General features: G+C 56.7%; 3 protein-coding genes across 3 annotated transcripts; 1 reads left to right on the forward strand and 2 right to left on the reverse strand.

The window, feature by feature from the left end:
• Positions 1–3,074: 3,074 nt before the first annotated feature.
• On the reverse strand, positions 3,075–10,054 carry TMEM234 (transmembrane protein 234). Its single transcript, XM_038758268.1, has 5 exons — positions 10,039–10,054; positions 7,923–8,092; positions 7,145–7,211; positions 4,480–4,572; positions 3,075–3,304 (listed from the first exon to the last, which is right to left on the reverse strand). The coding sequence occupies exons 1-5, from the start codon at positions 10,052–10,054 to the stop codon at positions 3,228–3,230; spliced, it is 423 nt and encodes a 140-aa protein (XP_038614196.1). The 3' UTR covers positions 3,075–3,227.
• Positions 10,055–10,381: 327 nt separating this feature from the next.
• On the forward strand, positions 10,382–17,803 carry EIF3I (eukaryotic translation initiation factor 3 subunit I). The gene is made up of 11 exons (XM_038758302.1): positions 10,382–10,469; positions 11,631–11,723; positions 15,059–15,146; positions 15,425–15,490; positions 15,851–16,000; positions 16,088–16,215; positions 16,313–16,423; positions 16,516–16,605; positions 16,859–16,932; positions 17,422–17,514; positions 17,612–17,803. Exons 1-11 carry the CDS (start codon positions 10,467–10,469, stop codon positions 17,691–17,693), a joined length of 978 nt encoding a protein of 325 aa, XP_038614230.1. The 5' UTR covers positions 10,382–10,466; the 3' UTR covers positions 17,694–17,803.
• Positions 17,804–17,823: 20 nt separating this feature from the next.
• LOC119938464 (myotubularin-related protein 9-like) lies at positions 17,824–23,501 on the reverse strand. Its single transcript, XM_038758301.1, is given in 11 exon segments — positions 17,824–18,305; positions 18,419–18,570; positions 18,653–18,873; positions 19,011–19,152; positions 19,436–19,597; positions 19,672–19,889; positions 20,000–20,173; positions 20,288–20,413; positions 20,497–20,605; positions 23,244–23,368; positions 23,370–23,501. Coding segments are annotated over 11 exon segments (1,665 nt in total). The 5' UTR covers positions 23,445–23,501; the 3' UTR covers positions 17,824–18,144.
• Positions 23,502–25,157: the final 1,656 nt, after the last annotated feature.

Here is a 25,157-nt window from a genome sequence, read left to right on the forward strand (position 1 = left end):
GAAGGTGGGCCAAACTTGGACTCTTCTTGTATTGCAGGCGCCAGCAAAGCCGGGTCCCCCGGGCACCTCCTCAGGGGGTAGGTGGGGCTGGGCTGAGAGGAAGACTGTGCCCAAGTGCTGAGCTGCTGGGCCTTTCCCAGCTGGGGCGGACTCCCACCCACGGGGAGCCAGTTTGAGGGGGAAGGCCTCGGAGTGACCCCAAGGCGTGACCCTCGCCGCGTGAGAACCCTCCAGCGTCCATCAGGGCGGCCTCGGCAGTTCCACCCTTGCACCTTCCCAGGGTCAGAGGAAGCAGGCTTGCGGGGGGGATGAGGGCTGGCATCGTTCTTCCACCTAATGCCAGCCAGAATTGGCTAAGCCTCCAATTGCCAGGCCCTACCTAGCCCCACAGCATCAGTCAGAGACAGACTAAAGCCGCTGGGACCACAGGGTGGGCCCGTCTCCGTGGGAGCGGAGTATCGGCCAACTCTCTCTCCTCTCAGGTTAAAGGGAAGCAGGTTCGGCTCACTGGAGCAAGGGAGGTGGGCGGAGTTGGGGCCTCCCCTCTGTCGTCCTTGTGGTGCCTGCCCACGGGGGAGCCAGCCCCAGGAGAGGACACGTCGGCTTTCTATGCCGGGCCCCGTGGCGTGGAGCTCCATGGGGGCAGACCCCTGCCTTCTGAGCCCGGTGAGCCCATCCCGCTGGATTCCCCAATGCCCTTGTGGGTTGGCGAGGGGTGGGGTGTGAGCGGCACTGGACAGCAGGAGTTTATGGACCACGGCTGGCTCTCGGGCCTCTTCTCCTCCCCCGGAGGGGCATCTTATTCTCTCCTCCTGGCACTGCTCTGTGGGGCCTGGTCCCTCACTGGGGTCTGGGAACCTCCCCACCTAGCCAGGGATGGGGGCGAAGAAAGAGTTGCTGGGCGGATGTTGGCACAGGAGAACGCATTCAGCAAGGAGAGGTGGGATGGAGGGCTGGGGAATGCAGGTGGCAGGAGCCTGAAGGGGCAGAGCTTGGCATCAGAGGGGCAGGCCCCTGACCCCACTTCTTTCTGCAGCGGAGGGGAGCGTGTACCCAGCCAGAGACACGAGGAGGGAGGTCAGGGGTGCACAGGAAGTGGCGGAGGACGAGGCTACGCGGACGGAGGTTCTGCTGGACCAGGTTTGGGCCCTGTTTCCCCTCTTCATCCCTCTGCCCCCCGTCCTCAGATCCAGCGGAGGTTCTCAGGGGCAGCGGCAGTAGAGGCTGCCGTCCCGCTTCCTGATCCCTCGGGGCTGGTGGCCGCAGTGGAGGCCCAGGGTGGGCAACTAGTCAGGCAGAGTTGGCCTCCTCCTCTGGCCTCTCGGGCCCAGAGGGAAGCCCCCACGGCCACCGCACCCCTGGGAGATGGGGGAGAAGAGGGCTGGGATGGAGCTGGGCCGGGCCGCGCCGCTTGTCCCAGCAGAGGGGTCCGGAAGCAGCGGACGAGGCCACCCTTCCTGAAGGCGAAGGGCCCGGCGCCCAGTGACCGCGGCCACTGACCACGGCCTGGGGCCACCGGGGAGCCAAGCCGTCACGAAATGGACAAAGAGCCGGCTGGGGAGGAGCAGACCCCCTCGCCTGGAATCCCAGTGTCCGCTCCCACTTTGGCCATGCCTTCACTGCTTGTGGGCCTCAGTTTCCCTAGGAGCTCGGCTTCCTGCTAGGTGCTGACCAGTTGGGCCACAGCCCTCGGCATCCCCACGGTCCCGCAGCCACCTTCCGCCTGGCTTCCTGGGAGGGAAGACCTTGTCTCCGAAGCCCCGGGGGAGGGGGCTGGAGTTTCCTCTCCCTTCCACCTCCGCCTCCCGCGCCGGGTGCCCCACGCTGAAGACTGTGGCTTTCTGTCAGACCTTCTGTTTGCCACCACGGTTACCTAGCCTGCATAAAACAATGAACAGAATCCTTTTGCTTGTGGTGGAGGAGGGGACTGGGGTCAGGCTGATGGTCAGTGGGTGTGAGGCTGCCAGCCCCAGGAGAGGGTTGGGCACTCTTCTCTGGGGCCCTTCCAAGGGACTTTCCACTCTCCTGGGGCAGGTGCCCTGGGGTCAGGCCTACTGCAGCATGGCCCCTCCTCCCCCAGCTGAGGGAAGACAGGGACTAGAAGACCGCAGCAGGTTCAAGGAAGCAGCTCCTCAAACCCTCATCCGGGCCCCCCACCCCCTCGCCCCTCCACCCCTAGGGTGGTCCGTGCCCTGTCTCCACCTCCCCGGGGCCCCGTCCCTGAGCTGCCCCACGCGGGGCCCACGGCCCCTCCACACCACGACCCTCGCCATCGGCTCGGATGCTCTCCAGTCACGAAGGACCCCGAACCACGGGGGGCTACTGGCCGGGGCTCACAGGCCCCCTCTGCAAGCAGCACCCAGACGGCCCAGGCCGCTTTGAAGGGGCATCCTCCTTCCCCCCACCGGCGGCCCCACCTGCTTGCAGAGCTGATCGGGAACCTCGACTTAATCACTGCGGCATTTATTAAGTGCCAAGTGTAAGCATTTAGTACAGTACTCTGCACACAGTAAGCGTTCAAAGATGACTGAATGAATATGATGTAAGATTGGACACAGTCCCTTATCCCACTGGGGGCTCACAGTCTAAGTAGGTGGGAGAATAGGTATGACCCCCCATTTTACATATGAGGAAACTGAGGCCCGGAGAAGGGCGGCGACTTGCCCAAGGCAAGGGGCAGCGCCGGGATTGGAACCCAGGACCTCGGCCTCCCTCCACTAGTCTGGCTTCGCCGAAGGCTAAGCGCGTGCCAGGGCCGGGGCCTCTGAAGCTTCTGGAGGAGCGGCACCGGTGCAGCCGTTTTGTCCGCGGGTCGGCCTGCTCCGTCTCGTCAGCGGAAGCGGCCCCCGCCTCCCCTCCGTCCCGGGGCTGGCTTGGCCGGGGGCTGCGGCTGAGGAAACCCACTGATCTGCAGAGGGGGCCCCGGCCCCCCCCACCTCTGACATGCAGGCAAGACGGGCTCCCAAGGAACCGGCGCCCTTTGGCCGCGGAGGGATGGTGGTCGGGGCGAGCGTCAGCCGTGTTTGGCGGTGGCGGCGGCTCTGCCCTGGGCCTCAGTGAGTCACGGGGCTGGATGCGGGGGCGGGGGTGGGCGGGAGGGGCCGGCAGGCGGGGACCAGCTCGCGGCCACGGGCCCTTCAGCTTTCCGCCTCCACAAGGCCACGGACCCCCACCATCCACGGATCCCCGCCTGCTTCCTTGGAGCTCTGCGGGGTCCCGGGCCACGGTCACTGACTGTCGCTCACACAGCTCGCTATGCACAGGGCCAGGCCGGAGATGGTGAGCAGCAGGCCCGCCGCCGCCCCTGGGGAGACACAGACCGTCACACAACAGTGGGATCACCGCTGCCCCGTCCCTCCTTTTTTACAGTATTTAAGCTCTTACTAAACACTAGGCACTCTACTGAGCGCTGGGGTAGAAACAAGCTAATTACATCAGACACAATCCTTGTCCCACACGGGGCTCAACAGGCTTAATCCCCATTTTCCAGATGAGAAGTGACTCGCTCAAGGTCACCCAGCAGACAAGTGGCAGAGCTGGGAAGAATAATAATAATAATAATAATGATAATAATAATAATAATAATAATGGTGGCATTTATTAAGCGCTTACTATGTGCAAAGCACTGTTCTAAGCGCTGAGGAGGTTACAAGGTGATCAGATTGTCCCACGTGGGGCTCACAGTCTTAATCCCCATTTTACAGATGAGGGAACTGAGGCCCAGAGAAGTGAAGTGACCTGCCCAAAGTCACACAGCTGACAAGTGGCAGAGCTGGGAATAATAATAATAATAATGGTGGCATTTATTAAGCGCTTACCATGTGCAAAGCACTGTTCTAAGCGCTGGGGAGGTTACAAGGTGATCAGGCTGTCCCACGTGGAGCTCACAGTCTTAATCCCCACTTTACAGATGAGGTAATTGAGGCCTAGAGAAGTGAAGTGGCCTGCCCAAAGTCACCCAGCTGACAAGTGGCAGAGCTGGGAATAATAATAATAATAATAGTGGCATTTATTAAGCGCTTACTACGTGCAAAGCACTGTTCTAAGCGCTGGGGAGGTGACAAGGTGATCAGATTGTCCCACGTGGGGCTCACAGTCTTAATCCCCACTTTACAGATGAGGTAACTGAGGCCTAGAGAAGTGAAGTGACCAGCCCAAAGTCACACAGCTGACAAGTGGCGGAGCTGGGATCTGAACCTGTGACTTCTGATTCCAAAGCCTGTGCTCTTTCCACTGGGCCACGCTGAATCAGAACCCGGGTCCTTCTGAGTCCCAGGCTCAGGCAACAGGCAGCAGTGACAGGGGAAGGGTAGCGGGGATAGTGTGGAGAGTTAGATTGGGGCCGCCAGGACCTTGCGGGTTGGGAGATCACTACCTCGCTGCTGTGTCTGCCTCTACCCCCAGCTGGCCCCCCGAGTCTTCCTGCCCGGCCCCCCGCCGTGGGCTCCCTCCCTCCCTCCCTCCCGGCTTCTGACTTACGTTTCCCACCGATGTCTTCCCCAAAGAGCCGGCCGACTCCCAGCGTGATGAGCAGGGCCAGCGAGTTACAGAGGGGCACGGCGAGGGTCAGATCTGAGAGGGAGGAGGCGGGGTATCAGCCGGGGGCTCAAGAGGCCCAGCCCCCCGACTTCGCATGCTGGTTGCCGGGAGGGAGAAGATGGACAGAACCCGGTTCCTTCATCATCAGTCGTATTTATTGAGCGCTTACTATGTGCAGAGCACTGTACTAAGCGCTTGGGAAGTCCAAGTTGGCAACATACAGAGACAGTCCCTACCCAACAGTGGGCTCACAGTCTAAAAGGGGGAGACAGGGAACAAAGCCAAACACACTAACAAAATAAAATAAGTAGAATAGATATGTACAAGTAAAATAAATAAATAGAGTAATAAATATGTACAAAATTCCTGGCCCCGGCTAAGCTAAAGAAAGGGACCGGACCAAACGAAGCAGTGGGACGGGCTTCCCGCAGGGAGACGCGGGGCTGAAGGGTCTAAAGCTCAACCTTTCCAGAATGAAATACCTCCTCTATGAGCCGCTTCCCCTGTATTCTCCCTCCCTTCTGCCGCTCTGCCTCAAGCCTGGGTGCACAGTTTACAGGTGTGTGTAATCAATCAATCAATCGTATTTATTGAGCGCTTACTATGTGCAGAGCACTGTACTAAGCACTTGGGAAGTCCAAGTTGGCAACATAGAGAGACAGTCCCTACCCAACAGTGGGCTCACAGTCTAAAAGGGGGAGACAGGGAACAAAACCAAACATACTAACAAAATAAAATACATAGAATAGATATGTACAAGTAAAATAAATAGAGTAATAAATATGTACAAAATTCCTGGCCCCGGCTAAGCTAAAGAAAGGTACCGGACCAAACGAAGCAGTGGGACGGGCTTCCCGCAGGGAGTCGCGGGGCTGAAGGGTCTAAAGCTCAACCTTTCCAGAATGAAATACCTTCTCTACGAGCCGCTTCCCCTGTATTCTCCCTCCCTTCTGCCGCTCTGCCTCAAGCCCGGGTGCACAGTTTACAGGTGTGTGTAATCAATCAATCAATCGTATTTATTGAGCGCTTACTATGTGCAGAGCACTGTACTAAGCACTTGGGAAGTCCAAGTTGGCAACATAGAGAGACAGTCCCTACCCAACAGTGGGCTCACAGTCTAAAAGGGGGAGACAGGGAACAAAACAAAACATACTAACAAAATAAAATAAATAGAATAGATATGTACAAGTAAAATAAATAAATAGAGTATTAAATATGTACAAAATTCCTGGCCCCGGCGAAGCTAAAGAAAGGTACCGGACCAAACGAAGCAGTGGGACGCGCTTCCCGCAGGGAGACGCGGGGCTGAAGGGTCTAAAGCTCAACCTTTCCAGAATGAAATACCTCCTCTACGAGCCGCTTCCCCTGTATTCTCCCTCCCTTCTGCCGCTCTGCCTCAAGCCTGGGTGCACAGTTTACAGGTGTGTGTAATCAATCAATCGTATTTATTGAGCGCTTACTATGTGCAGAGCACTGTACAAAGCGCTTGGGAAGTCCAAGTTGGCAACATACAGAGACAGTCCCTACCCAACAGTGGGCTCACAGTCTAAAAGGGGGAGACAGGGAACAAAACAAAACATACTAACAAAATAAAATAAATAGAATAGATATGTACAAGTAAAATAAATAAATAAATAGAGTATTAAATATGTACAAAATTCCCGGCCCCGGCTAAAGAAAGGGACCGGACCAAACGAAGCAGTGGGACGGGCTTCCCGCAGGGAGACGTGGGGCTGAAGGGTCTAAAGCTCAACCTTTCCAGAATGAAATACCTCCTCTATGAGCCGCTTCCCCTGTATTCTCCCTCCCTTCTGCCGCTCTGCCTCAAGCCTGGGTGCACAGTTTACAGGTGTGTGTAATCAATCAATCGTATTTATTGAGCGCTTACTATGTGCAGAGCACTGTACTAAGCGCTTGGGAAGTCCAAGTTGGCAACATACAGAGACAGTCCCTACCCAACAGTGGGCTCACAGTCTAAAAGGGGGAGACAGGGAACAAAACAAAACATACTAACAAAATAAAATAAATAGAATAGATATGTACAAGTAAAATAAATAAATAAATAGAGTAATAAATATGTACAAAATTCCTGGCCCCGGCGAAGCTAAAGAAAGGGACCGGACCAAACGAAGCAGTGGGACGGGCTTCCCGCAGGGAGACGCGGGGCTGAAGGGTCTAAAGCTCAACCTTTCCAGAATGAAATACCTCCTCTACGAGCCGCTTCCCCTGTATTCTCCCTCCCTTCTGCCGCTCTGCCTCGAGCCTGGGTGCACAGTTTACAGGTGTGTGTATGACCTGTCACCACAGCCCATTGTGGCCCTTTTTTTTTTAAAAAAAAAAAAGGTATTTGTTAAGGGCTCACTATGTGCCAGGTGCTGTACTAAGGTAGGTATAAGCTAATCAGGGAGAATAGCCGTGGTATTGAAGTGCTAACGACGCGCCAAACACTATGTGCTTGCCCCCCTCCTCCGATGTGTGGCCAGAACAGGGGCAGTGGTTACTGAGCCCCCGTTTTACCAATGAGGAAACTGAGGCAGAGGTGTTAAGTCAGCCCTGGGCTGGAAAGAGTCCCAACCGCCCGCCAGGCACCCACAGAGAGACCCACCTGCAGAGGCCAGCGTGATGTAGAAGAGGAGGGAGCCACACTGATTGAGGACGAAGGGCACCATGTACTGGGTGGGGAAAAGGAGGCGAGTGTCAGCGCTGACCCCTGCCCTTCCCGCCCCACCCCACCTGCGATCAATCCATCATATTTGCTACGTGCTTACTGTGTGCACAGCACTGCACTAAGCACTTGGGAGAGTACGCTATAACAGAGTTGGTAGACCTGTTTCCCGCCCGCAGTGAGCTTACAGTATAGAGAGAATCCCAAAAGGTTGGGTTCAGAGGGAGAAACTGAGGCAACTCGCCCAGAGCTGGGGGGACAGGTTTCCCTGCGTCCCCCAGGAATCCTTAGGCCCTTTTCTGGGTAGAACGGCTCCGAGATCCCGGGGAGAGGATGGGAGCCGCAAGAGCCCACCCCCTCGGCCCCCCGGCGCCAGCGGGCCGTCTCCGGTGACCCCGGCCTGGCCCGGTCTGCTCTTAATAATAATAATAATAATGGCATTTGTTAAGCGCTTACTATGTGCAGAGCACTGTTCTAAGCGCTGAGGGGGTTATAAGGTGATCAAGTCGTCCCACACGGGGCTCCCAGTCTTAATCCCCATTTTGCAGATGAGGTAACTGAGGCTCAGAGAAGTTAAGCGACTTGCCCACAGACACGTGGTGGAGCCGGGACTCGAACCCATGACCTCTGACTCCATAGCCCATGCTCTTTCCACTGAGCCACGCTGCTTCTCTTGCTCTTCACCACCAGTCGTATTTATTGAGCGCTTACTCGGTACCTTGTAGTTGAGAGCCAAGAACTTCATCTCCTCCAAGAGCTGCAGCAGCTGAGCTCGGCCGGGCCCCCGGCCTTGGCTCCGCACGGCGTCCAGGCCCGCGGTGCCCGCTTTCAGCAGCGGGTTGGTGCCGCCCCACAGCAGGGACACCAGTAGCAGGGCGCACACCTCCCCTGCGGCCGGGGGGAGACCGGCTCACCTCCGAGACCCCCCAACCGGCCCGGGCCTTCCACCCACCGCCCCCCACCCAGCGACCTTGAGGCAGACGGGGGCGGTGGGAGGGGAGGGAAGGGGGCGCTCGGGAGGTGGTGAGACGAGGGCAGGACTAGAAGCCCGGTGAGGGCAGGGATTGTCTGTCCTTATGGCCCAAGTGTACTCTCCGAGCGTTCAGTACAGTGCTCTGCACACAGTAACTGCTCCATAAAGCACTTAAGAGAAGCAGGGCGGCTCAGTGGAAAGAGCCCGGGCTTGGGAGTCGGAGGTCATGGGTTCTAACGCCGGACCCGCCGCTTGTCTGCTGTGTGACCTTGGGCAAGTCACTGCACTCCTCTGGGCCTCGGTTCCCTCACCTGTGAAATGGGGGTTAAAACTGTGAGCCCCACGTGGGGCAACCTACCTTGTATCTATCCCAGTGCTTAGAACGGTGCTTGGCGCATAGTAAGCGTTTAACAAATACCATAATAAGTATTATTATAAATACGATTAAATGAATCTTTTAGACTGTGAGCCCACTGTTGGGTAGGGACTGTCTCTATGTGTTGCCAACTTGTACTTCCCAAGCGCTTAGTACAGTGCTCTGCACATAGTAAGCGCTCAATAAATACGATTGATTGATTGATTGATTGATTGATTGATTGATGAATGAATGAATGAATGAATGACTGGCACCCGGGAGAGCTTCGGGTGGGGTTGGGGGGCTGGCTGGGGCAGGGGGGTGGGTGCAAGGGCAGGGACGGGCCGCCCCTCCCTGGAGGTGGCCACACTGGGTGCCCCCCGCGGAAGGCAAGCAGGAAGGAAGGAGGGAATAATAATGACAATAATAATGGTATTTGTTAAGCGCTTATTATGTGCCAAGCACTGTTCTAAGCGCTGAGGAATAATAATAATGTTGGTATTTGTTAAGCGCTTACTATGTCCCAAGCTCTGTCCTAAGCGCTGGTGTAGATACGAGGTCATCAGATTGTCCCACGTGGGGCTCACAGTCTTCACCCCCGTTTTCCAGATGAGGTCACTGAGGCCCAGAGAAGCGAGGTGACTTGCCCAAAGTCACCCAGCTGACAAGTGGCGGAGGCGGGATTAGAACCCACGACCTCTGACTCCCCAGCCCAGGCTCTTTAATTAATTAATTTAATTAATGATGGCATTTGTTAAGCGCTTACTATATGCCAAGCACTGTTCTAAGTGCTGCGGGGGATACAAGGTGATCAGGTTGTCCCACGAGGGGCTCACAGTCTTCACCCCCATTTTCCAGGTGAGGGAACTGAGGCCCAGAGAAGTGAAGTGACTGTCAGCTGGGTGACTTTGGGCAAGGCGCTTAACTTCTCTGGGACTCAGTTCCCTCTTCTGGAAAATGGGGATGAAGACTGTGAGCCCACCCCTGTGAGCTTTGCACATAGTAAGCGCTTAATAAATGCCACCATTATTATTATTATTCTCTGTGCCTCAGTTTCCCCATTTGTAAAATGGGGATGAAGACTGTAAGCCCTCCCGTGGGACAACCTGATCACCTTGTATTCATTCATTCAATTGTATTTATTGAGCGCTTACTGTGTGCAGAGCACTGGACTAAGCGCTTGGGAAGTACAAGTTGGCAACATATAGAGACGGTCCCTACCCAACAGCGGGCTCACGGTCTAGAAGTTGCCAATAGCCTAAATGTTGCCAACTTTTACTTCCCAAGCGCTTAGTCCAGTGCTCTGCACACAGTAAGCGCTCAATAAATACGATTGATTGTACTTCCCAAGCGCTTAGTACAGCGCTCTGCACACAGTAAGCGCTCAATAAATACGACCGATTGATTGATTGTACTTCCCAAGCGCTTAGTACAGCGCTCTGCACACAGTAAGCGCTCAATAAATACGAATGAATGAATGAATCTGTCCGACGGAGGGGGCCTCACCCAGGCTGGCCGCCATGGCAACCGGGGCCTTCCCGCCGCTTCTACTTCCGGGGTCAGGCCGGCCGCCATGGCAACCGGCGCCCTCCCGCCGCTTCTACTTCCGGGGTCAGGCCGGTCGCCATGGCAACCGGCGCCTTCCCGCCGCTCCTACTTCATCATCATCATCAATCGCATTTATTGAGCGCTTACTATGTGCAGAGCACTGTACTAAGCGCTTGGGAAGTACAAATTGGCAACATAGAGAGACAGTCCCTACCCAACAGTGGGCTCACAGTCTAAAAGTCTACTTCCGGGGTCAGGCCGGCCGCCATGGCAACCCGCGCCACCCCGCCGCTTCGACTTCCGGCCCCCGCGGGCCCGTGACCCGGAAGTAGTTGGCGGCCCCTTCCGCTGCCTCGCACGTTGGCCGGGCCTGCCAGGGAGCAGCCATGGTGCGGGCCTCGCGCGGGACTGGGCATCTTGGGGCGGTGTAGAAATGCGATAAAATACGTTAAAACCTCAATCAATCGTATTTATTGATAACTTACTGGGTGCAGAGCACTGGACTAAGCGCTTGGGAAGGCCAAGTTGGCAACAAAGAGAGACAGGCCCTACCCAACAGTGGGCTCACGTCTAAATACGATTGAAGGATGTATATCGGGGACAGTCGTATTTATTGAGCGCTTACTATGTGCAGAGCACTGGACTAAGCGCTTGGGAAGGCCAAGTTGGCAATAGAGACAGTCCCTACCCAACGGTGGGCTCACAGTCTAAATACGATTGAAGGATGTATATGGGGGACAGTCGTATTTATTGAGCGCCTACTGTGTGCAGAGCACTGGACTAAGCACATCTATTCTATTTATTTTACTTTGTTAGTATGTTTGGTTTTGTTCTCTGTCTCCCCCTTTTAGACTGTGAGCCCACTGTTGGGTAGGGACCGTCTCTAGATGTTGCCAATTTGTACTTCCCAAGCGCTTAGTACAGTGCTGTGCGCACAGTAAGCGCTCAATAAATACGATTGATTGATTGATTGGGAAGTCCAAGTTTGGCAGCATAGAGAGACGGTCCCAACCCAACAGTGGGCTCACAGTCTAAATACGATTGAAGGAAGTATATCGGGGACAGTCGTATTTATGGAGCGCTTACTGTGTGCAGGACAATGGACTAAGCGCTTGGGAAGGCCAAGTTGGCAACATAGACAGTCCCTACCTAACAGTGGGCTGCTAGTCTAAATACGATTGAAGGAAGTATATCGGGGACAGTCGTATTTATGGAGCGCTTACTGTGTGCAGAGCACTGGACTAAGCACTTGGGAAGGCCAATTTGGCAACATAGACAGTCCCTACCTAACAGTGGGCTGACAGTCTAAATACGATTGAAGGATGTATATCGGGGACAGTCGTATTTGTTGAGCGCTTACTGTGTGCAGAGCACTGGACTAAGCGCTTGGGAAGGCCAAGTTGGCAACATAGACAGTCCCTACCTAACAGTGGGCTGACAGTCTAAATACGATTGAAGGATGTATATCGGGGACGGGGGACACACACACCCTGTCGTGGCCGCGTCTCAGCTCTGTCGTCTGTGTCCCTGCCCCCTGCCCGGCCCCGCAGAAGCCGATCCTGCTGCAGGGCCACGAGCGCTCCATCACCCAGATCAAGTACAACCGCGAGGGCGACCTGCTCTTCACCGTGGCCAAGGACCCCGTGAGCCCCTCGCCGGGACTGGGGGAGGGGGACCAGGCCCCAGAGGCCGCCGACGGCCAGCTAGGCCCCCTGCCCCTTCCCCAACCGCGCCCCGACCCTCCAGTCACTCAGTCAGTCCTATTTATTGAGCGCTTACTGTGTGTAGAGCACTGCAGTAGTAATGATAAAGGCATTTATTAAGCGCTTACTATGGGCAAAGCACCGTTCCAAGCGCTGGGGAGGTTGCAAGGTGATCAGGTTGTCCCACGGAAAGGGCTCGTAGTCTTCAGCACTGCAATAGTAATAATACTGTCATTTATTAAGTGCTTACCATGGGCAAAGCACTGTTCCAAGCGCTGGGGAGATTGCAAGGTGATCAGGTTGGCCCACGGTGGGGGCTCATAGTCTTCATCACTGCAATAGTAATAACAATGCCATTTATTAAGCGCTTACCATGGGCAAAGCACCGTTCCAAGCGCTGGGGAGGTTTCAAGGTGATCGGGTTGTCCCTCGGAAAGGGCTCGTAGTCTTCATCACTGCAATAGTAATAATGATGGCATTTATTAAGCGCTTACCATGGGCAAAGCACCGTTCCAAGCGCTGGGGAGATTGCAAGGTGATCAGGTTGGCCCACGGTGGGGGGGCTCATAGTCTTCAGCACTGCAATAGTAATAATACTGTCATTTATTAATGACATCCGCCAAGCTAGCTCTCTTCCTCCCTTCAAGGCCCTACTGAGAGCTCACCTCCTCCAGGAGGCCTTCCCACACTGAGCCCCTTCCTTCCTCTCCCCCTCGTCCCCCTCTCCATCCCCCCATCTTACCTCCTTCCCTTCCCCACAGCACCTGTATATATGTTTGTACATATTTATTATTCTATTTATTTATTTATTTTGTACATATCTATTCTATTTATCTTATTTTGTTAGTATGTTTAGTTTTGTTCTCTGCCTCCCCCTTTTAGACTGTGAGCCCACTGTTGGGTAGGGACTGTCACTATATGTTGCCAACTTGTGCTTCCCAAGCGCTTAGTACAGTGCTCTGCACATAGTAAGCGCTCAATAAATATGAGTGATTGATTGATTGATTAAGCGCTTACCATGGGCAAAGCACTGTTCCAAGCGCTGGGGAGGTTGCAAGGTGATCAGTTTGTCCCACAGTGGGGGCTCATAGTCTTCAGCACTGCAGTAATGATAATACTGTCATTTATTAAGCGCTTATCATGGGCAAAACACTGTTCCAAGCGCTGGGAGGTTGCAAGGTGATCAGGTTGTCCCACGGTGGGGGCTCATAGTCTTCAGCACTGCAATAGTAATAATAATGTCATTTATTAAAGCGCTTACCATGGGCAAAGCACTGTTCCAAGCGCTGGGGAGGTCGCAAGGTGATCAGATTGTCCCACAGTGGGGGCTCATAGTCTTCATCCCCATTTTACAGATGGGGGAACTGAGGCCCAGAGGATAATAATAATAGTGATGGTGGCATTTGTTAAGCGCTTACTGTGCAAAGTGCTGTTCCAAGCGCCGGGTAGGTTGCAAGGTTATCAGGTTGTCTCACGGCGGGGAGGCTCACAGTCTTCATCCCCATTTTACAAATGGGGGAACTGAGGCACAGAGGATAATAATAATGATGGTGGCATTTATTAAGCGCTTACTGTGTGCAAAGCACTGTTCCAAGCGCTGGGGAGGTTGCAGGGTGATCAGGTTGTCCGACGACGGGGGGCTCACAGTCTTCATGCCCATTTTACAGATGGGGGAACTGAGGCCCAGAGAAGCGAAGTGACTTGCCCAAAGTCACACAGCTGCCGATGGGCAGAGCCGGGATTTGAACCCACGACCTCTGACTCCAAAGCCCGGGCTCTTTCCACCGAGCCACGCTGCTTCTCTACTGTACTAAGCGCTTGGGAGAGGACAAAGTCGGCAACATATATAGGCGGTCCCTACCCAACAACGGGCTCACAGTCTAGAAGACTCCACCCCCACACCCCCCCCCCCCCCCACACACAATACTCAGATTGTGTACATATCTATAATTCTGCTTATCTATTTTGATGGTATTGACACCTGTCTACTTGTTTCGTTGTCTGTCTCCCCCTTATAGACTGAGCCCGCTGTGGGGTAGGAACCGTCTCTGTTGCCGAATTGTACTTCCTAAGCGCTTAGTACAGTGCTGTTCACACAGTAAGCGCTCAATAAATATGAGTGAATGAATGAATGAGTCCACAACACGCTAAAGTAGCCCTCATGTTGCCTTTCTGTGATGGTCCTCTCTCTCCCCTTCCCCTACCCCTCTCATTAAATTGTGCGTTCTTCCAGGGTGGGGCCAGCATCATATCGTGCCCCCACTGAGACCCAATTACAGACCCGGTCCCTGCCCCCCATCTCCTTGACCGTCTTCCTCAATCAATCAATCAATCAACCAATCAGTCGTATTTATTGAGCGCTTACTGTGTGCAGAGCACCGTACTAAGCGCTTGGGAAGTACAAGTTGGCAACATATAGAGACAGTCCCTCCCCAACAGTGGGCTCACAGTCTAATAATAATTGGGATTATTGGGATTCCTCTTTTCCCCCTTTCCTTGTTTTACTGTCGGTCATTCATTCCATTCAGTCGTATTTACTGAGCGCTTACTGCGTGCAGAGCACTGTACTAAGCGCTTGGGAAGTACAATTCAGCAACAGAGACAATCCCTACCCACAACGGGCTCACGGGCCAGCTTGTTGCCTCGTTGCCACCCTCCTTCGCTGATGCCATTCCAGTGCGAGCTCGTTACGGGCAGGGAACGTGTCTGCTAATTGTGCCATGATGTACTCTCCCAGTCACTAAAAAAGTGCTTGGCTCAGTGGAAAGAGCACGGGCTTTGGAGTCAGAGGTCATGGGTTCGAGTCCCGGCTCCGCCACATCAATCAATCGTATTTATTGAGCGCTTACTGTGTGCAGAGCACTGTACTGAGCGCTTGGGAAGTACAAGTTGGCAACATAGAGAGACGGTCCCTACCCAACAGTGGGCGCACAGTCTAAAAGACTGTCTGACTGTCACATGTCTGCTGTGTGACCTTGGGCAAGTCACTTCTCGGAGCCAGTTACCTCATCTGTAAAATGGGGATGATGACTGTAAGCCCCACGTGGGACAACCTGATTGCCTTGTAACCTCCCCAGCGCTTAGAACAGTGCTTTGCACGTAGTAAGCGCTTAACAAATGCCGTCATCATCATGTAGTAAGCACTCAGTAAATTTGATTGTCTCATCTTTTCCCACCCCCCGGGCACCCCACTCATCTCTCTGTACCTGCCCCATAGCAGGGGCCAGGAGGGTCTTGCCCGACCCCAGGTGTGATGGGCCGCCTTTCTTTGCCAGATTGTCAATGTGTGGTACTCTGTCAACGGGGAGAGATTGGGCACCTACACCGGCCACACCGGAGCCGTGTGGTGCGTGGATGCCGACTGTATCCTTTGGCCGGTGGCTTTCTCGAGTTAAACGGGGCCGCCGGGGGTTGCCCGCCAGCCTCCCCGCTAAGACTGGGGAGAGATTCGGAGTCCAAATCCCCCATGACTGAGCGGTTAAACTGGGGCCCTGGATCGCCACCGCCTTGAGAAGCGGAGACAGGGGCGTGGCAGGGCCACGCCGCTTTAGAAACGGAGCAGCCCCCTTCTCCTCACCTCCCCGCGCTGGTGGGAGGGCAAGGGAGGGACCTGGTTGCTGTTCCTTAACCGTCCCCCACAGGGGACACCAAGCACGTCCTCACCGGCTCAGCCGACAACAGCTGCCGCCTGTGGGACTGCGAGACAGGTAAGACCCAGAGCTTGGTCCTCAGTGCCATGAAAGTGGAGGATTCGGTGGCTCGGGTCGTCGCCTGGAGCCTACTGGGGCATCGACTGGGCCCCTTGAGGGGTGGAGAGGGAGACTAGAGCCTCGGGCAGGCCGTGAATCAGTCCAGCCGGTGTCTCCCCTCCACCACCGGCCCCGGGTTCCGCCCGAGAGTCGCCTCTGAGCGTTCCCTCCAAGAGCCCTAGGTTGGCGGGAGCACTAGGCCTGAGGGCCCAGAGCACCCACCGTGCCCCCAGGCGGGGACCGGGCGGCCGGGACGGGGGAAATAGGCTTCCCCGACGGCTCGGGACCGGATCTCATGCGTGCGAGCGCGGCCCCCAGGGAAGCAGCTTGCCCTCCTCAAGACCAACTCGGCCGTCCGTACCTGCGGCTTCGACTTCGGCGGCAACATCGTCATGTTCTCCACGGACAAGCAGATGGGCTACCAGTGTTTCGTGAGCTTCTTCGATCTGCGCGACCCCAGCCAGATTGGTGAGGAAGGGGAGCTGGGGTTTGGGGGTGGGGGGGGTGGCAGGGCCGCAGACCCGGGGGCAAGCGTTTCGTCTTTGCTCTGGGCAGAGAGCAACGAGCCCTACATGAAGATCCCCTGTAACGACTCCAAGATCACCAGCGCCGTGTGGGGGCCCCTGGGGGAGTTCATCATCGCCGGCCACGAGAACGGCGAGCTCAACCAGTTCAGCGCCAAGGTAGGGGGACACGAGGCGGGCGGGGAGGTGAGGGGGGCAGGGCTCCGGGCCGTCGGCCGGGGCTCCCGACCGCCGGTGACCCCCCTGGCCTCCGCAGTCCGGCGAGGTGATGGTGAACGTCAAGGAGCATTCACGGCAGATCAACGACATCCAGACTTCCCGTGACATGACCATGTTCGTCACCGCTTCCAAGGACAACACGGCCAAGGTGGGGTCTGATTGGGGACAAGAGACTCCCTCGCCACCCCACCCCCCGTCCTCTCTGGAAGAAGCCTTAACCCTCTCTCCGTCCGCCCGCAGCTCTTTGACTCCACAACCCTCGACCACCAGAAGACGTTCCGGACGGAGCGGCCTGTCAACTCTGCTGCCCTCTCCCCCATCTACGACCACGTAAGGCCCCAGGGGTGGGGGTCGGGGCTGGTCAGGGCCTGTCCGTCCTTCCGTCCGTCCCCCTCCACCCTCTCTGGGAGAAAAGGCGATAAAGACCCGTTTTTAGTTTTCTAAACTGTAGTCAACAACGGGGAACGTGCAAACCTGTTCCGAGAGGCCAGAAACCAGCCCGGGGCCTGGATGGGGTTGAGGGGAGCAGGGTCTGGGAAGGGGTTGGGCCCGCTGACTGGTCTGGGCCTCCTTCCTCATTCAGGTGGTCCTCGGGGGTGGGCAGGAAGCCATGGATGTAACCACCACCTCCACCAGAATCGGGAAATTCGAGGCGCGGTAAGTTGGGGGCCTGGCAGGATGCTGTTGATTGCGGGGGCCCTGCCGAGAGCTCACCTCCTCCAGGAGGCCTTCCCAGACTGAGCCCCTTCCTTCCTCTCCCCCTCGTCCCCCTCTCCATCCCCCCCATCTTACCTCCTTCCCTTCCCCACAGCACCTGTATATATGTATATGTTTGTACATATTTATTACTCTATTTATTTTACTTGTACATATCTATTCTATTTTATTTTGTTAGTATGTTTGGTTTTGTTCTCTGTCTCCCCCTTTTAGACTGTGAGCCCACTGTTGGGTAGGGACTGTCTCTCTATGTTGCCAATTTGTACTTCCCAAGCGCTTAGTACAGTGCTCTGCACATAGTAAGCGCTCAATAAATACGATTGATGATGATGGGGGCCGGAGGGTGGGGTGGATCTGTGCCAGGGTAGGGTGCCTCATCAGACCATTACAACTTCAGCGTTTCTCTCCCTCCCTCCTTCCCGCTCCTAGGTTCTTCCATTTAGCGTTCGAGGAGGAGTTTGGCAGGATCAAGGGCCACTTCGGGCCCATCAACAGTGTTGCCTTTCACCCGGACGGCAAGAGGTAGGCGCCTGGCCCGGGGTGGGGGCGGGAGGGTGAGGGGAGCGGGGTGGAGCAATGCCCAGGCTGCATCCCCGACGTGTCCCCCCGCCCCTTCCAGTTACAGCAGCGGCGGCGAGGACGGTTACGTCCGCATCCACTACTTCGACCCCCAGTACTTCGAGTTTGAGTTTGAGGCGTGAGGAGTCTGTGCCGCCGGGGAGGGGGCGAGGCCAGAACCCCGGGGGACCTCTTGGCCGGGGGTCTGTCAGAGAACCGTGGACGTTGAGAAATAAATTTCCCCAGGAAATGACTTCCCGTGCATGCGTAGAGACGTCGGGGAGAGGGCGAGGGTTGGCCTGGAAGTGGCTTCCCGTGCGTGTGTAGAGATGGGGTGTGGGTTGGGGGCGTCGAAGACAGGTGGTTCCTCTGACGGGGGGAGGTCGAATTTAGCCAGCAAGCACAGCTTTCTTTATTGTCATCTCTGGCCCGCACCGCGGCGCCGCCCGGAGAGCCGTGGGTCAGGGTGCCCATGTTCAGCCCGCCGCGACTGCCACCTGCCACGTGGCTCCTTCTGCCTTAGACGGCCCAGACAGGCCCCACCGGGGCCTCGCTGAGCTGGGTTAACTGGAAGTACCCGCGGGGTCAAGGGCTTTAGCCTTCATCCCCTCTGTCGGCGGCCGCGGTCTGCGGGGGTAGGGTCTGCCAGTCATCTTGGCCCCGGGGTCCGGTGTCCTGCTGCGAGGTGACGCTCCACAGCTGGGCCCAGGCCTCCTCTGTGGGCTCGGGGGCGCGGAGCCAGCGGAGGAACAGACCTAGGGAGGCGAGGCGGGGGGAAGGTGGTTGACCCAGCCCCAACCCACCGATGGACCCCCACGCTCCGGCCCCCTCGGGGGCCCGGGGGAGGGCTTGGGTTTTTATGCCTCACCTTGCCACAAGCGCAGGCTCTGGGGCTCCACGGAGGGCCAGATGGCCAAGGCCGTGGGGGTGTAGAGCGGGTTGCGGAGCCGCCGCTGCAGGCCCGCCTGGCCCAGCCACGACCAGAGCGAGTGGGTCTTGGCCTGAACTTGGCACAAGCGCCTGCCAGGAGAGGCGGGGGTCAGAGCCAGGCCAGGGCGGCAGCGGGCATCGGCCCGGCCCGCCCCTGCCCCTCGCGGCTCACCTCTCCTTCTCGCTGTTGCAGAGGAAGGAGCCGTAGGGCGAGGCGTAGGCGTGCTCGAACAGGGTCAGCAGCAGCCCCTCGCCAAACTCGAGCGCCAGGGGGAACTGGCGGCCCAGCTGCCACACGCAGTCGAGGAACAGGAGGAACGTGGGGGCCTCGTGCTTGGGCCGCGCGTGCGAGTAGGCCGAGCGGGCACAGCGCAGCTGGAAGGGGTGCCCGGCCTGGGGGGAGGGCAGCAGGCGGGGTCCGGGGCTGGGAGTGGCCCATCTTGCCCATCCTGCCCGAGGGGCCCCGTGGACCGCAGGCTTGAGGAGGGGCGGTGTCCCGTCCCCACGAAGGATAGAGGCCGGGGCCCTACCTGGATCCACTCCCGCTCCAGGAGCGCCTGGAAGCCTTGAAGCGTGCGGCATTCGGGGTCCAGGATGACCTGGGCGAGGGCCGTCACCAACAGTGTGGTGTCGGTTCCCTCCGGCCCGTGCACCAGAATGCAGGCCCCTTCCCTGCAGGGGCGGCGACGCAGTCCGCTGGGTGAGGTGCCGCGACGGAGCCGGCCCTCACACCTCCCTCTGCCCTCCCCCGGCGCTCGACAGCCACTTGGCACAGCTGAGGTTCGTGGTTGGGAAGTCGGCGAAGGCTACCCTCGTTCTCTGCCGCTTCCCACAAGAGGCAGATGTAAATGTGTCTAGGGATGAGGGGCTCCGAGCCCCTTGCCCGGACAGCACCCCGCCCCATCTCCCCTATGCCCAGGTGTTCCCTCGGGGGCCCCCTCCTTAGGGGCCTCACCTGTCCATGCCCTGCGCTGCCAAGCAGGCGGCGCCCAGCGCTTCCTTCACGTGTGCCAGCCACTTGGAAGCCTCCAGGCGGGACAGCCAGCGGTCCATGCTGAGGGACGGGTCATTGCAGGACTCCACCAGCTTCGCGAAGCTGTCCTGAAGGGGCCGGCCCCTGCGGGGAACCGGAGGGGGCTGAGGCCGGGTGGCCTCCTGGACGGGGAGGCGAGGGAGGGAGGCGCGAGTTACCTCTCCAGGGGCCGGTGCAGCCGCTTCCAGCCCAGGTAGCAGGACTTGGCCTCCGTGCCACCGCCGGTCACCCGGGCCTGCTTGGCCGCCTGGGTGGAGCGCGTGTCCAGGACGTAGCCGCGCCGGTGGCCCCCCAGCGCCGCCCCGAGCAGTTCCTCGTCCTCCCGGCACCGCCGCCGGTTGGCCCCCACCAAGGGCTGGCTGGAGCGGAGCATCGCCTGGGGGGCCGGGGCGGGCAGGTGAGGGCCCGGAGCCCGGCCCGAGGCCCCGGGGGGCGGCCAGAGGCTCCTCCCCAGAAGCAGCCGCGACCCGGCCCACGGGGACTCACCGTTCCAGTGCGCCCGTGGTAGTAGCAGAGGACGGGGAAGCGGCCCCCTTGGCGGAAGCGGGCGCTGCGGACCAGGGCCTCGTCTTCCACGCCGCCGGGCACGATGACCGAGGGCGGGTAGCTGGCACAGACGCTAAAGTCCGCGTTCACTGTGCTGAGCCTCCAGGCGTCGGTCTGGTGGGCCAGGGAGGGCATGGGTGTCGCCTGACCCCCTCCCCCTGGTGCCCCTGCCCACTTCCCTCCTTCCCAAACAGGCCTGGGCAGAGCCCGAGCCAGCCTTCTGCCCACCTGGCGGCTGACCCGCTGGTAGTAGAGGTCGTAGGGGTAGAGCTGCCACCCGTCCTCCAGCTTCATGGTCTGGGGGCGGTAGAAGAAGGGGTACGAGGCGATGACCGACTCCAGCGAAGACAGGGCCTGCGGGCAGGAAGGGCACGGGCTCAGGCTCTCCGGCCTAGGTCACCCCAAGCCCTAGGGCAGAGGGGGCCGGCAGCGCTCACCTCGATGGAGCTGGCAATGTTGAGGCACTCCTCCATGCCCGCGATCTCCAGCTGCAACACGTGCAGGTCCTTGCACTTGAGGGTGATGGTGCCCGAGTTGCTGGCGACCCTGGCGGTAGACGGGGTGGGGGCTCAGTGCCGGCCGGGGGCCATGGGGTGCCAACCAGGACTGGGAGAGCAGGGGGCCCGAGCCACTGCGGGTGGGAGGGCAGGAAGGCCCAGAGCCCCAGCGCTGGGAGGGCATCGGGCGGCGCGGGTTTTCGCTCGCCTGCTGTATGACCTTAGGCAGGTCCCTTTTTTTTTTTTTATAATGGCACTTATTAAGCGCTTACTATGTGCAAAGCACTGTTCTAAGCGCTGGAGAGGTTACAAGATGATCAGGTTGTCCCACGGGGGGGCTCACAGTCTTCATCCCCATTTTACAGATGAGGTAACTGAGGCCCAGAGAAGTTAAGTGACTTGCCCAAAGTCACACAGCTAATTGGAGGAGTGGGGATTTGAACCCATGACCTCTGACTCCAAAGCCCGTGCTCTTTCCCACTGAGCCACGCTGCTTCTCTCCTCTGTGCCTCAGTTCCCTCATCTGTAAAACGGGGATTGAGACTGTGAGGGCCATGTGGGACGGGGACCGCGGCCACCCCGATTTGCTTGGATCCACCCCAGCGCTTAGTAATAATAATAATGATGATGATGATGATAATAGTAAGAGTATTTGTTAAATGCTTCCTATGTGTCAAGCACTGTTCTAAGCGCTGGGGTGTGGGGAATCCAAGGGCATTCATTCAATCGTATTTATTGAGCGCTTACTGTGTGCAGAGCACTGTACTAAGCACTTGGGAAGTACAACTTGGCAACATATAGAGATGATCCCTAACAATAATAATAATAATAATAATGTTGGCATTTGTTAAGCACTTACTATGTGCAAAGCACTGTTCTAAGCGCTGGGGAGGTTACAAGGTGATCAGGTTGTCCCACAGGGGGCTCACAATTTTAATCCCCATTTTACAGATGAGGTAACTGAGGCCCAGTGAAGTGACCTGCCCAAAGTCACACAGCTGACAGTTGGCAGAGCTGGCATTTGAACCCAAGACCTCAGACTCCAAAGCCCGGGCTCTTTCCACTGAGCCACAGCTCACGGTCTAGAAGGGGTTAGGCTCACAATCTTAATCCCCATTTTACAGATGAGGGAACTGAGGCCCAGAGAAGTGAAGTGACTTGCTCAAAGTCACACAGCTGATACAGTGCCCGGCACCCAATCAATCAATCGTATTTATTGAGCGCTTACTGTGTGCACAGCACTGTACTAAGCGCTTGGGAAGTCCAAGTTGGCAACATACAGAGACGGTCCCTACCCAACAGTGGGCTCACAGTCTAGAAGGGAAGCTCCCAGGAAGTACCGTTATTATTATTATTGTTATTATTCGGGTCCAGCTTTTGTTTCTGCCCAGACTGAGCCCCTTCCTTCCTCTCCCCCTCGTCCCCCTCTCCATCCCCCCATCTTACCTCCTTCCCTTCCCCACAGCACCTGTATATATGTTTGTACATATTTATTACTCTATTTATCTCACTTGTACATATCTATTCTATTTATTTTATTTTGTTAGCATGCTTGGTTTTGTTCTCTGTCTCCCCCTTCTAGACTGTGAGCCCACTGTTGGGTAGGGACCATCTCTATATGTGGCCAACTTGTACTACCCAAGTGCTTAGTCCAGTGCTCTGTACACAGTAAGCGCTCAATAAATACGATTGATTGATCGATTGATTGCTCTGGAGAAGCAGCCTGGCTCAGTGGCAAGAGCCGGGGCTTGGGAGTCAGAGGTCGCGGGTTCTAATCCCGCCTCCGCCGCTTGTCGGCTGTGTGACTTGGGGCAAGTCGCTTCACTTCTCTGGGCCTCAGTTCCCCCATCTGTAAAACGGGGGTGAAGACTGGGAGCCCCAAGTGGGCCAACCGTGGTCGCCCTGTATCCCACCCCACCCCACCCCAGCGCTTAGAAGAGTGGTTGGCACACGGTGAGCGCTTGCCAAATACGGATATTATTCTCATTCATTCATTCATTCAATCGTATTTATTGAGCGCTTACTGTGTGCAGAGCACTGTACTAAGCGCTTGGGAAGTCCACGTTGGCAACATATAGAGACGGTCCCTACCCAACATTGGGCTCACAGTCTAGAAGGGGGAGACAGACAACAAAACCAAACATATTAACAAAATAAATAGAATAAATATGTACAAGTAAAATAAATAAATAGCGTAATAAATATGCACATATATATATATATATACAGGTATTCTTATCGTGTTGCCCGCCACCCGTCGAAACCCGGCTTTGGCCCTCTGGCTATGGCAGCGGCCGCCCCGTCAGGCGGAGCCTCCTTTTCCTCCTCCTCCGGTTGGCCCTCGGGCCTGCCGCCGCGTCCCCCCAGCCCCCGGGGGCTTCAATCAATCAATCAATCAATCAATCGTATTGATTGAGCGCTTACTGTGTGCAGAGCACTGGACTAAGCCCTTGGGAAGTCCAAGTTGGCACCATCTAGAGACAGTCCCTACCCAACAGTGGGCTCACAGTCTAAAAGGGGGAGACAGAGAACGAAACCAAACATACTAACAAAATAAAATAGAATAGATATGTACAAGATAAATAGAGTAATAAATATGTACAAACATATATACAGGTGCTGTGGGGAGGGGAAGGAGGTAAAGTGGGGGGATGGAGAGGGGGAGAGGAAGGAAGGGGCTCAGTCACCGCTTCTCGGCCGCATCCACGTTGCGCAGCAGCAGCCAGAGGTGGGCGGGTCCCCCGGGCCTGGCGACCAGCAGCAGGTGGTGGCTAGTGAGGCAGAGGGTCCCCCGGAGTGGGGCCGGGGGGTCCCCCCCGCCGCCCCCCGGGCCCCGGCAGCAGCTTGGCCTCGGCCCGGCCCGTGCGGATCAGCTCCGAGAACTCCATGGGCCGGAAACCCACGGGGCCCGCCCGGAGGAGGAGGAGACCCAGGAGACCCTGTCCGTCCTCGCCCCTTCCAGGTCCTTTCGTGGGCAAGAGGGTGGGGGTGTCTTTGAGCCTCCCGGGGGCCGGCCTCAGTCTCCCCGCCCCTTCCCCTGTGGGCCGGCCCTGCTGCGTGTGGGCGGCCCGCTCGGTGCCACCTTAAAGGCCCAGCAACTAGTGGGGGGCAGCTGCCTGCCTTGGGGCACCCGGGCACAATCAATCAATCAATCGTATTTATTGAGCGCTTACTGTGTGCGGAGCACTGGACTAAGCGCTTGGGAAGTCCAAGTTGGCAACATCTAGAGACAGTCCCTACCCAACAGTGGGCTCACAGTCTAAAAAAAAAAAAAACAAAGCACTGTTCTAAGCACTGTTCAGGTTACAAGGTGATCAGGTTGTCCCATGGGGGGCTCACGGTCTTAATCCTCATTTTACAGATGAGGTAACTGAGGCCCAGAGAAGTGAAGTGACTTGCCCAAAGTCACACAGCTGACAGAGCCGGGATTTGAACCTCTGACTCCAAAGCCCATGCTCTTTCCGCCGAGCCACAATGCTTCTCGTATTTATTGAGCGCTTACTGTGTGCGGAGCACTGGACTAAGCGCTTGGGAAGTCCAAGTTGGCAACATCTAGAGACAGTCCCTACCCAACAGTGGGCTCACAGTCTAAAAGCACAGCACAGCTGGAAGGCCCCGCTCAATGGGCGGCCTCCCTGTGGGGTGGGCCTTGGGGAGGCCTCTACGTTCCCCCAGCCAACGCCTGCCCTTCTCCGACCCTCCCCGGGAGCCCCCACCCAGCCCCGGGCCAGGGTCTGTGCCCACCCCCTGCCAGAAACCTGGCATGGCCCACCCCCAGCACTGGCGGGCTGCCAGGCACATTCTGGGCTGGCACCCCGCTCCTCTCCCCTGTGCCTCTCACCTCCACCCCCCCGCCTTACCTCCTTCCCTTCCCCACATCATCATCATCATCATCATCAATTGTATTTATTGAGCGCTTACTGTGTGCAGAGCACTGGACTAAGCGCTTGGGAAGTCCAAGTTGGCAACATATAGAGACGGTCCCTACCCAACAGTGGGCTCACAGTCTAAAAGGGGGAGACAGAGAACAAAACCAAACATACTAACAAAATAAAATAAATAGAATAGAAATGTACAAGTAAAATAAATAGAGTGACAATCTGTACAAACATATATACATATATACAGGTGCTGTGGGGAAGGGAAGGAGGTAAGATGGGGGGGATGGAGGGGGGACGAGGGGGAGAGGAAGGCACCTATATATGTATAGATGTTTGTACGGATTTATTACTCTATTTATTTATTTTACTTGTACATATCTATTCCATTTATTTTATTTTGTTAATATGTTTGGTGGTTTTGTCCTCTGTCTCCCCCTTCTAGACTGTGAGCCCCCTGTTGGGTAGGGACCGTCTCTATATGTTGCCAACTTGGACTTCCCAAGTGCTTAGTACAGTGCTCTGCACACAGTAAGCGCTCAATAAATACAATTGATTGATTGATTGATTCTGGGCTGGCACCCCGCTCCTTTTATTTTGTTAGTATGTTTGGTTTTGTTCTCCGTCTCCCCCTTTTAGACTGTGAGCCCACTGTTGGGTAGGGACTGTCTCTAGATGTTGCCAACTTGGACTTCCCAAGCGCTTAGTACAGTGCTCTGCACA

Source organism: Tachyglossus aculeatus, chromosome 16 (assembly GCF_015852505.1).
Source record: "Tachyglossus aculeatus isolate mTacAcu1 chromosome 16, mTacAcu1.pri, whole genome shotgun sequence".
In the NCBI taxonomy this organism is placed as follows: Eukaryota; Metazoa; Chordata; class Mammalia; order Monotremata; family Tachyglossidae; genus Tachyglossus; species Tachyglossus aculeatus.